General features: G+C 42.4%; 2 protein-coding genes across 2 annotated transcripts in view; one reads left to right on the top strand and one right to left on the bottom strand.

The window, feature by feature from the left end:
* The window catches only part of LOC149916848 (uncharacterized), a 240,934-nt gene extending 230,784 nt beyond the window's left edge, over nucleotides 1-10,150 (bottom strand). Inside the window, exons 1-3 of the mRNA XM_090146909.1 lie at nucleotides 10,022-10,150; nucleotides 9,496-9,727; nucleotides 7,399-7,489 (exon numbers count right to left, since the gene is read on the bottom strand). Of these exons, the coding sequence (XP_090003035.1) occupies nucleotides 7,399-7,489; nucleotides 9,496-9,727; nucleotides 10,022-10,150 (452 nt within the window). The remainder of the gene's footprint in view (nucleotides 1-7,398; nucleotides 7,490-9,495; nucleotides 9,728-10,021) is intronic.
* Nucleotides 9,957-12,589, top strand: part of PKN2 (protein kinase N2) — a 52,714-nt gene continuing 50,081 nt past the window's right edge. The window contains exon 1 of the mRNA XM_090146393.1: nucleotides 9,957-10,370. Coding sequence (XP_090002519.1) covers nucleotides 10,149-10,370 — 222 coding nt within the window. The 5' untranslated portion in view covers nucleotides 9,957-10,148. The remainder of the gene's footprint in view (nucleotides 10,371-12,589) is intronic.

Raw genomic sequence — 12,589 nt, 5'->3', positions numbered from 1 at the left:
CAATATCAAAGTCAGTTAGGATTTGACTGAAACATCCTGCAACAGAAACTTATCTCATTTTAGAATGCAAGATGCATCTCAGTACGCTGTACTCAGTATTACGATTCATTGTGTATTTTAATTATTTGCCAAGGAATCAGAGATTTCATCTTTGTTGAATAAATTATTGATGCAATCCACCTCTTTCCTTTGCCCTTCCAGTCCCAAGAATAACTCAAACCAGCTACTCAAATGCAGTTCTGACACTTGGGCACATTATGCTTGCTTCCATTGAAGTAAAAAGTGAAATTCCTCAAAACTCATTGGAAGAAAAATCAGGGCTTTTATCTTGCCACATACAGAGTTCCTTGGCAAAGAATTTCCAAGGGGAAAGTAGCACAATTTCATCTTAAATCTTCAAAAGGAATAAAAATCACTAAAGGATAATAATCACTGTCAGAAAACAAACAGCTTCAGAAGTTTGCCACTAGATGGAGCAATTTAATATTAAAATTTCCATGGATACAGAAAATATTCTTTAAATTCCATTTTTCATTTATAACAAATTTATAACAAATTTGCCATTGGCAAACTTATTTTTTCCCCTTTTTTACTAGAGATACTTAGAAATACTGTGTCCTTGCAGATTATGAAAGTAAGAAAGCTGTATATGAATAAACAGTATTCAGTATTTTACCTACATTAAAGAGTGGTAACACTATGGGGTAAACTGAAATTCCCAAGCACTTTAGTTCAAACATTAATTTCAGTTATCTACAGCTATATCTATTTTCAGTTACAATATCTAATCTAATAAAGTAATATCTATATTCAGTTATCTTCAGTTATCAATTTACACAACATAATTTACAGGAACATTAAGCAGTAAGAAATATCAAGCAGTTTTCTTGAAGCATTATGTTCTCTGTTCAACAAAGAGAGTTAAGGAAGTGGTGACTTAGCCTTCACCCTAACTATCAAATATTTAGACTTCCTCAATATTTTAAAACTGAACTGAGAATCAAGAAGATTTTGTACCAGCACGTTTAAAAAAAAAACAACTCTTGACCTCATTAGCCAGAATTCCAATTTACATCAGCTGCACCTACGATTCTGCAGAACAACTGTGCCTGTTGTTAGCACAAGGCCAGAATTTGAACATAAGACTGTCTGCATTTCAAATATCAAACAATTTATACTTGTTGCTATCAAAAACACTTCCTGGTAACATTCATCTGTACCTTTTTAGAAGCATCATGTGCATTTTGAAAAAAAAAAAAAAAGAAGAAACAGCAGCATTGCTGCTGAATGCAGCTCTGTGGCACCAAAGGAAGTAAATCCTCAATGATTACACAGGCCTTACAATCCTTCTTAAACATGGGATTTGCTGGGAAAAGGGGAAGCAATAAACAGTTAAGAGCAGCCCGTGAATGGCAACTGCCAACTGACCTCTGCTTCACCTTTTTCTTTCAAATGATTTCTGTTGATTATACTTACTAAATATTCACATTTTCAAAGCATGTTTTGATAATCTGAATGTTACAAAACCAAGTAGTAATGTATTGTCTGCTGTATTTAAACTAAATATGTCTCATAACACAGTATACAGCTTTACTGTTCCTTTAATACCCTGTCTATTATTGCACTTTTCTGATGTTAAACCAACTTCTACATGCACAGCTGGTGTAAATAGCCACAGGACATGCTGTTGTGTTTAGGTCCATGTCGAAGTGCGTTCTTTTAAGTCTATACAAGTTGCTATCTTTTAATAATTGTTACTAATATCTTTCATGATTAATAAAAAACCACAACGCTGCTTATGTAACTCTTAAGGTAGTTTTATACTTTTGACATACAATATTCTGTAACGATTCCAAAGATACCTAGGACATAACTGATACGTCCCCATCATCTCCATCACTATTGCAACTACATTAATCTTAGCTCAAATTACGCTAAATTCTCCTCCATCAATCAAATAGGTTTTAAGGACTCTGTAGCTGAAGATTGGCCTCTTAGATAGATGTTGGGATGAAAAGAAAATATAGGACAAAAGGAAGGTAAGCTTTATTTTATTTTTAGATTATTATACTTCATTTTCATGCTTTGTTCCATCACTGCACTATTTCCACTAAGTGAGGAAAAAAGGAAAAAGGGAACAGACGCACAAAAATCAAGGAGCAAGTCAACCAGGAAAGAATGAGAGCACAATGAATAACGATAATGCATTCCACTAGTTAAAGACTTTTCTAACACTCATGTAAAAAATTCTTCATTAAAGCTAACACCTCAACATTGCAGCAAGCAAAGAGTGAATGTAAAGAAAGTTCAGGTTATCACATTTTAAAAAAACAGCCCTAGTATAATTCAGCCTTCTCTTTCATCAGCATCACCTCAGAGTTTGCCTCTGACTGACTGCTCCTTGGCAGCATAGACACAAAAAACACACAAAGACCAAAAACATTTTTCCATGCGTTCTTCAGTAGCTTCTAGCTTCATTTTTCTTTCAAAGAAAAAACAAGTTTACTGACTGCAAACTACCTGCTAGGCAGCAAAGCAATTTGAAAGCATTTTGTATTGCTATTGATATATTTTGTTACCCAATTACAATGGTTCAAATCAGAGCCTAGACTGACTGTGCAGGATTTTAGTGAATATATTTCAAGATACCTTGAAGCCACCTACAGCAAATGAATTCACTTTAGTCCTTTAGATATCCAGGTTTTTTTTTTGTTGTTTTTTTTTTTTCTTCTATAATGCATAAACAGGCTAAATTGTAACATGGTTTATAAGAATTATTAAATTCTTATTAAATTTATAAAAAAAATCACTAGCATCTATGTACCTAATTGAATTATGGAAGGCAAAAGAACTCAACTGTCGTTGCTCTTTCAGACACCTAACCATTTAACTTCTCAGTCAGGAACAACTCAACAATTAACTTTGCTACTAGTCTACAGCATAAAAATCTCACCTAAGCCTTTCTACATTTGGGGTATTTTCAGGAATCATGTACCTACAGACTTCTCCACACAACAGAAAATCTTTGAACACCAAAAATGTGTTAAAAAGCTATTCCAAACAGAACGTGTAACTAATTCCCCTGTCCAACCTCTAAGATTGCTATTTTACTCAAAAAAGAAATCAACATTTAAAATAATAATAATGCTTTTTCTTCCTACTGATGCTTAAACAACTTATTAAGGGTATGCATAGAACACACTGTAACAACTTCTCTGAACCACTGAGCTCAAAAGTACAAGAACGTGGATCAAACAATCTGACGCTACACGATACTGCAAGAGAGTGCATTTGTTTGCAATAGCATGACAATAAAAGTCTGGGGGGGGCAGGAGGAGAATGGAGAAGAGGAAGCAGAGCTGAGAGGGAATCAGTAGCATGTTTGGTATGAGCACAAAAGTTTTTTTCAAATGCATCTTTCCCTTAGTACTGCTTGACACATTTGTCCTTTTTCCTGAAAACTTTTAAGCTCTCTCTTAGGGATGTCAGTTCTATTAAAGCAAGTATTATGGACATACAAGAATGAAAGGCACCTTCTATTTGATGAGCATGGAAAACACAATTACAGACAGCTATAAACCTGCCTGGTCAGTCTTTTTTTTTAAGTGTTCATTAGATGAAGATAGATCTACCCTTTTAATTCAGACTCATTGCATACTAAGTACAAGTTAATAACTACTTAGGTCTTCAATCCCTGACCGAGTTACACATGCAGATTATTCTGAGGAGAGATAAAGACAGAGAGAAAAAACAGCCATCAAGTTAATCATGACCAAAAATCATTTCCATCTAAGCCTGAGTGTCTGATGAAGTTTGTTTCAGGATCATTTGGCATAGTTGTTTATAGTGTCCACAAACATATTAGAGCTATAGAAAGCTTTGATGCATGGACACTACATCACCAGGCATGGCATCATAGCAGTACCTCTTCTCAGTTTCTGACTCTGTCAGTTTTTGCCGTAGATTTCAGAACAGCAAACTAAACTTGGCTGAGGATAATCAAAAATTCATAAGTCCACACATCATCTTCCATAATAAAAGATGAGATCAGTCTGTCAGTACCATCATGCAGTGGAGAATGGACACAATCTTCTGCCTTTTGTGTACTGTGATGGGAGCTGCTAGCAAATCTGCAGAGGCTAGCACTGCTGGCAATAACAGATATTTCAAAGACAGATCAAATCTCACCTCAAAAGCATGCAGAGATGTCCTTGCAGAAGCTTTTTGAGCACAGATGCTCTACTCAGTGGGGTATCCCCTTTCTGTAGATTCCCACGTCTGACTCCTTGCAATGCATTTCCCTTTCCTCCAAACACAGACTTCAACTTAAGACACACTGTAATTCTCAGACTCTGTGGTGTTTCTCTTTATTTAAATTTACTATTGATTTTGTGCCTGTTGTTTTATTTTTGTATTTACAAAGTATTCTGTAGAAATTGGATTTTCCACAGAATCATGGAAAGTTGCACACTCAAAAGCCACACGTGAAAATGCTTCAATCTCCACCAAAGCCTCAGTATTCTAATGTCACTCCATAAAAACTGTAGGCTACAATCACCAGTGTGCCTTCAGAAAGTCAGCATAACATGAGTCACACTTGAATGCATCTTCATGGAATCCATGCACAGGTAATAGTCACCTTGCTTGCACTGATACCTTATCAGCAGTCATAGAAAATAAGGCCTTAATGTTACAAATGCTGCACCAAGCCCAATTCACTTCAGTGGATTCAATAGAAACACAAAAGCCCATCTGTGCTCACTGCAGAAACAGCACTGAGTATGTTAAGCTTGATCTTATCATCAAGTTTAATTAGAATCACTGGGACTTAGCATAGGTGTAAAGATCCATCATGTTGATCTACTTGTAGGATCATAGCCTTAACGTAAAGACATACAGCATTTTGTTATTACTTCAAATAATCCAAGTTGATCTCCTTTAAAGAAATAAGGTCTGATCTTCCAGGTGGTTCTGCACAGGTAGGACACATTCTTTCCACAAACATTAACTGTCATTCATAAGTCAGAATTTCTCCTCATAAGAGTAGGTAAGAACAGGAATTATTCTCCTTCCCCTCCAGCACTCTTTTCTCACTCACTGCAAGTCATCCCAGGATTCAAAATTAATAAAATAGGTAATGTTTGTTGCACTCCACTCCTCAAGGCATCTGTCTACATTGCTGGGTGATAATATGCTACATCTAGCCATGGGTAATAGGTATGTAAATCCAGAAAGCAATTTTTAACTATAAAGTGCACCACAATTGGTAGCAGATATATGATTATGTCATAGTAACTCAGTCAAAAATGTTAACATTAGCTATGTAATTAAGAGTATTAAATGAATAGTTTAGGAAAACACAAAATTTGCAAGCAGGCACCAGAAGAGCTAAATAAACTTACATAGTCGCTTTAGTTTTATCTTTGGAAACATCCTCTTGACTGTCAGTAGTACATCAGCAATAGCCTCAAGTTCTTGTGCTCTCTCTCAGGAGGTTGGGTTTTGTATGTTTGTGTGTGTGTTTCTTTTTGTTTCTCTTGTTTTGTTTATTAGATTTTTTTTTAATATGAAATTCTCTTTGAGAAATTACCCATTCAGATTAACTTTTAAGAAATACTGTGGAAAAATGAGTTTTCAATAAAAGAAACATTTTCAAGCTAAACACACTAAAATTACCCACACCTTTGATATTTTTCCCGATTTAGCATTTTCTTTAGTAAATATCAGCAAGGCCTGGTCTAAAGAAGATTATGATATTGAGCTCTTTTTTTAATTCAACCTCAACACATTTCCTTCTCAATTCATTTCAGAATTATTATTGGAAGCTCTTGAAAAAAAGCATTCTCCTATCTTCATAGTTATCCACGAAGCAAAATAAGGAGGTGAAAAGTAGAAATTAAAAGAAAAAGTTGTGTACATATGTTCATCTCATTTTTCCCATGTCTGTTATCTCCAGGATTTTATAGGGTTTTCAGAGGATCCAATTACAACTTAGAATAACAAATGTTAAAATACAAGCGTAATGTTTGTATGTTTACAAGTCAGGGAGAACAAATGCCAACATTTGTAAAGACAACTGAAGAATGAAAAAGAAAAAAACAACAACCCTGAAAGCTAACACCAGGTAGTCCATTTCTTTTATACACTTACCTTCATTTCTAAGCAAAAGAATTTAGAGAAAATGCTCGCCTAAATTAGGCTTGTACTGTGAATTTTAGTATTCCCACTTTACAGGTGAAGAGTGGGAGAAGAAGGGATGGAAAAGAATTTTCTTTAACAGGTATCAATATTGCTTGCAAACCTAATTAATTCTTCCCCTATCAAAAAAAAAAGTTCATTAATTTCTAGCTCTTACTTTGTGCCTAAAAATTTTGGTGCTAGGCTAAAACTGCTGTACCCTCGCTCACCTAACAGATGGATCTCATTTCTTCTTTGATGTCAACCACACCATCATGTTTATACACTGTTTTCCCTCTAGAATACATCACTGATTTAAACAGGCAAGACAAATCAGAAGCTTAAAGAAAAGCTTTTTTTCCTGGTAGCGTCTTGATGTCAATAAGTATAATAATATAATGATTACACGTCTGCTGTTCTTCACATATCCTCCATCCCAATTTCTACATGCATCACTCAGCGAAATTAGGCTCTCCCTTTCACGATATAGAGGACAAGTTAGACCTAATCTAAAAAATATCTTGTAATTTGCTTACAGTATCCTTGATATTTTGCTAACGAGTTCTGTAATGTGCCCAAGGATTCATAAGCTACACTCGTGTAGTGGAAATGCTAAGTCACAGCCTGAACCAGTGATTGAGCACCTGGTGGGGAGGAAGGGCCAACCAGTGGAGCTCAGCTGCATGCAATGAAGAAGGATTGGAGCCAGGATCTGGTCCTTCCCAGACCTCATTTAAGGGTGGGCAGTGGAGGTGACAGCATCTCTTGCTGGAGATCCCTGTTTACCTAAGGCCCTCCAAAGGTAAGTAGCTCTTTCCCTTCAATTCTGCATCCATGGCTTCTGTATTTGGGCTTGTTCTCATTTGTTATAGCCAAAGACTTTGCTGCTCTGCTATTATTGCAGTATTTTCCATTCCATTATAGTATTACACTTTGTAATGCATAAAACACTGGAAGTCATACCAATTTACTCTTCCAGTTCTTTGGGACAAAGGTTTTAATAAAACAACCTGACAATAAGAATGTAACTTAGCCAAGGGTACTGTCATCCCTTTTTGTTCATTTTGCTTTTCCAGCATGATAATTGAAGGGATGATCCAACTGAAAAAGTGCTAAAGAAAAAGCATTCAGACATCTTAAGGCAAAGGCTGAACTCAGGATTCCACATAATGCTAAATTCATGGACTTACGTACTTAGCTGCTTTCTATTTTGAGACTCACTTGGAATGTTCTCTCTTGCTCAGTAATTCACTGTCAGAGTACTTAAATGCAGAGCTACAGCTTTCCAGCAATGCCTTGTATTTTCTGGAATCTGGAGGAAGAATGATTTAATTATCAGAAATACAGCTAATAATGTTTTGTTCCTTTTTCAACTCTTGTACCAATACACTTCTATCACAGAATCCAAGACCTTATCCTTACAAGTAGTATAAATTACACTGGGAATATAAAAAAAAAAAAAAGTTTATAGGCCCTGTCTTGACAGGGATAACTATGTCTAGCCTTCACTCAATGGGCAGTCTACACTGAGCATGACCTAAATCAGCTGTCTGTTTCAGACACTTTCATAGTTTATCAACTGTTGACACCTACTCATACAGCTGCAAGTTTTCTTTGAGGTACTCTTTGTTTCCTTTGACCACGCCTTACAAAGCATGCACATAAACTCCTTCTCTTCCTCTGCAATAGCAAGTAAGGGACCACATGTGTGATGACAAGTACATGAAGTGATTAAGGTAGAATAATGCAGTAATTTCTGATTTCTTGTATATATCTTTAAATACTTGTTCTCAAAAATAAGTCCAAGTAAATTTTAAAGCTTGGCATCACACTAGCATGCTCTAAAAGTATAACTTTTTCCCTGCTCCCCCACCTTGTTCCATGGTGCATCCAAAACTTCACTAAGCTTTTTGACTTCTGCCTGCTGATTTATGACCACTTCATATGAGTTACAGCAAAGCTACACTAGCACACATTTTGTTGGATAACTGGAACTCTGGCTACGATAAAAATTGAGCTTGTATCTGTGGTGAAGGCAGAATAAGTAGGACTCTCCCACATAGCCTTTCTCACAATTGTGCTGTATGAACAACTTCTGAAATTCTTCTTTATACCTAAGATTTGAGTAAGGTACCTTGAAGCTCTTGATTACATAAAGATGTTTATATGATGCCAACAGGGTCAGAAATGTGACCTACATGACCTTCCAAGTTAGAATTCCTTCTGTAGATTAAAACTGCAATGTAAGTAAAAAATCACTCAAGAACCCAAACTGCGTGTGAGGAATTGCCGTTCACCACAGAAGACAGTTTTATTCAAGTGCTAACCCTGCTCCTGAGACAATTCCCAACTTAGCCTGGGATGGTGTATCTTCACCAGGTATACGTGACAGCAAGCAGCGAGCAAGACCAGTGTGACCTTGCATTAAATTTGTTTCCCCTGATTTATGAATGTTTTCAATATTCTTTGTAGAACTGTGACCATTAGCCAACTGGCAGGTAAAATTTTCCTCTTCTCTACTTTCTGCTTTTCATCTCAGCCTACAACTGCCTGGCAGCACAAAACAAATTAAAGCCATTAGTTCCACTGAACTAAGCCTGCATACAAATTTGTACATGTGCAAGCTTATGAGTAATATCAATGCAGTGGAAAATATCTCACTTATGTAGAGATGTGCACTGTCAGAGTAGAAATACCTTAATTTTGCTTTTATGTAAAACTAACTCATGGAGACATCCATAGGCTTCTCCTGTCCTGCATGATAGACAGCACTTCAGGTTGCTGAGTTTGTGTGGCGCTCAGTGGAAGTATAGGAACACAAAACGTTTTGAATTTGCTTGTAGTAAATTGTTTGCTTCTTTTTGTCTTCTGATCCTTTTTTCCCTCCAGAATCGAACCTGGAGTTCTGCAGCAAACAGACCTCGCTGGGCCCGCAGCCACACAGCGATGCACTGAAATGAACACAGCAAGCACGAGCGCTTGCATGAAGATGCACCTACAGAAAATACCTCAACTCGTACGAGCCTGGCAGGAACGGCATAGGTGAAAACAGTTGTAATTACTTCCACGCGGCGTTTTGCATGAGCTCAATTAGCCCAGTGTAACGTCTGAAATGAGGGTGGAACGCGAACGCACGTGTGCGTACAGAGCGGGCAGCAAAAGCGCTCACGAACAGGTGGAACAACACGCAGGCAGGAAACCGAGAATCGCAGCGGGTGCCGCCGAGGGAAGAGGCACCACTTCCTCACGGGCGCTGCCCTCGAAGCTCTCAGAGCCGCCTCTGGGGACAAAGCGGGCACCGCCGGCCCCCGAACTCACCCGGCCCCCGCACGCCGTCGCTCAGCCCCTTTACGCTTCGGAGCACCGCGCTCGCCGCAACCTGCCGGCCCGCCGCTCCGGCTCCCTGGGCGGCGCGCGGCTGTTCTCCCTGCGGCCGCGAGGCAGCCGGGCTCGGGACGGCTACGAACGGCCGGGGGGTTTCAGCTGCCCTCGGCAGCGGCGGAGCCGAGCCCCAGAGACCCTCAGCACCAGGGGTTTGCCACGCACCGCCCTCCCCGAGTCATCGCTGAGGGAAACAACGGGACTCTGGGAACACGGAGATTCACAGAGGAGGAAACGCAGAGGGGAGCCGGGGGCTGAGGGGAGCGCTGCTGAGGGGAGCGCGCCGCTTTGCCCGCCCCGCCCGCGCGCCGCTTTGCCCGCGAGGGCACAGAGGCTCCCGGGCGGCAGCCGGCACTCTCCCGCCCCCATGCTCCCCTCCCTCCCCTCCCTCCAACTGTCACGTGCTCCGGGTGCCGCAAAGCAGCGCCGCTTTTGCGACAGGGTGACAGCCAAATGGTGCGACATCCGCGGCGGCAGCAGGAGCAGCAGCCGCGGCGGCCGAGCGCTGCCAGGGCCGAGCGCCGCGACAGGGCGGGGGAGCGCACGGCGGCACCTCACCGCACCGCGGCCCAGCGCCCGGCGCGACCCCCATGAGCGGTAGGGGGGCGGCGGCGGCCCCTCCCGCGTCCCCCTGCCTCAGCGCCGAGCGCTCCCCCCGCCCCCGATGCGCCCTTAGTCCCGGCCCCGGACCCGCCTCCCTCGCTCCCCTCCCCGGCGGCGGCGGCGGCGGCAGCGTCCAGGTGCGGACTTCAAACCCCAGCGCAATGGCGTCCAACGCGGCCGAGAGGGAGATCCTCTTCACCGAGCTGCAGGTAAGCGGCGGGCACCGCCCGAACCGCGCTCCCCGGCAGGGAGGATGCGGCTGCCGCGCCCCGCCGCCCCCTGCCCGCCGCTCGGCGCGCCGCCGGGCGCCCACCCCGCTGGGCCGGGCCGGGGAGGCGGCGGCGGCGGCGGGGCGGAGGAAGCCCGCGCCCACCCCGGGCCTCTTCCCGCCGCGCTCCCCCGAGAGCGAAGGCGCCGCCGCCCGGTCACGGCCCCACCCCGCCGCCGGCCGCGACCCGCTTTTGTCTGCTGGCGGCTCGCTCCCTCCCTCCTTCTCTCGCTCCTTCCCCCGCGGCCCTCCGGCCCGGCCCGCGCCGCGCCCCCCGCCCTCCCGCGGCCCCGCGGCTGCCGAGCGCCCCCGGCCGCCCGCGGCGGAACGCGTTGCCCGTTCCGGGCACGGCCGAGAAGGGGGGGGGAGTCCCGGGGGCTCCCGCGCAGGTTGGAGCGCGGGGCCGCTCCCCGCAGAACCGGGAGCGGTTTCTTTGTGCGGGCGTTGAGCTCCGGGCCGGGAGGAGGAGAAAATGGTCCCTAAGCGCCTCTGGTCGCACGGCGAGGGTTCTTGTGGCCGCACGACGAGACCCTCGGATCCGATGGCCGGCCGCTTCCAGCTCCGAGTTGGGCCGGCAGTGCCCCGTGCAACTGTTACTTTTCTGCTTGTCAACTGCAGGCGTAGGCAAAATTCAGGCGCTTCGCTACTGTGCTCTTATCTATAAATGTCAGCCCAACCTGCTGGCTCTTCCGCTTCCTTGTCTAAAGAGTGCTTGTTTTCTGTTTTGTTCTGTCCCCTTCTTTTTTTCTTTTTTCTTTTTTTTTTTTTAAATCTGTGAGTTACGGTTTATCTGAAAAAGAATGCATCTCTGGATTTGTTAGTTGGACAATTAACCAAACGAAGAAGTCCATAAATGGAAAGCATTGAATTTCATGTTTGAATAGAAGTGAGAAAGACACGCTTAAAAAAGGAAATATTTATTTCATAAACGCTGAAAAATCCTCTGGTAGATTTAAACGTTCGTGCTCTGCTCACTGCAGTAACAAAGGAAAGGAAGGCACAATGGGGACATAGCGCCCTTCTTGAGACTGCAGCACACGAGATGGCTGAAGGCTAAGGATCCATCCAGAATGCTGAACTTTAATCAGCGGCTCAAAAGTGTCTAGGAAGAATTGCTATGGTAATACAAACTTGATACGATGATATGTAAGCTGGTAAACCTGTTTGAAGTGGTGAGCTGTGTGAATAAGTAACTGTGGTAGCGCTACAGGTAAGCTGTGTGAGGCAGAGCTTCAGTAGGAGTACTGTGAAGGGGTGGGATTCAAGCAGAGGGGCTTTGTTGTGTTGGAGGGAGGGATTTCTTGCTTGGGGGTTGTGGTGTTTGTTTTTATTTCATCTTTTTGGGAAGATGAAATTGACAGTGATGATGGATATTTAATTTAAAAAAAGTAGATCAGATGCTTTGGTTAGGCTGTCTCCCACATTATAGATTGTAACTTTCACAGCAGTAAGTGTAGTCCTGATGCCCAACAGAAAAGTTACGGAGTTAAGGTGGCACTCCCACGAGTGTTTAAGCTTTGTAAAACAGCTAACTTTAGGTATTTTTTCAGAGGAAATTCCACATCAGGTTGTACCACTTTGAAGGCATTGCTTTCTTTTCAGTGGCATATACTGGCAAAAATCTCGATACCCTTTTCCCTGTGAGTTAAAGGCAAATCACTCGTCATATACCTACAAATAAAAGCTACTTCAGTGGCATGTTCCCCAAGAAAGAGGAACTACAGTGAAGTGTGAGCTATGCCATTTTACTCATGTCACATCAAGAGAAAACTTCCTCAAACTAAAGGATACTGACCTCAGAGTTGTTTATGCTTAATCTGGGCTGTTATGTGCATATCACAATTCTGTATGGAAAGGTACGGAAGTTATAAAATGCAAGCCTATGCTAAAAGCTGAGTGCCTCCGGTAAGTGGCTTGATCTAGATCATGAATCGTGAGGTTTAGATGTTTTGATAATGCTCATGAAGACCTACTGAAAGCAGTTAAATAGTGCTAAGACTACGCTTAGTCCTGTCTTTGAATCTCAAGTATCAGTCAGTGATAAAAGTGGTGTATGGCTTATTGATATTGCCCTGTGTGCTTTTGTTGTGATGGCCCCAAGTGCTCTGGTGTGCTGCGTGTGGTTAACTGTGAGGTTGGGATTCATTTAGTGAAAGTGAC

This window comes from Phasianus colchicus, chromosome 9 (genome assembly GCF_987193195.1).
Source record: "Phasianus colchicus chromosome 9, bPhaCol1.hap1.1, whole genome shotgun sequence".
In the NCBI taxonomy this organism is placed as follows: Eukaryota; Metazoa; Chordata; class Aves; order Galliformes; family Phasianidae; genus Phasianus; species Phasianus colchicus.
The sequence above is the reverse complement of the archived record's forward strand: the minus strand, read 5'-3'. Positions and strand labels throughout refer to the sequence as shown.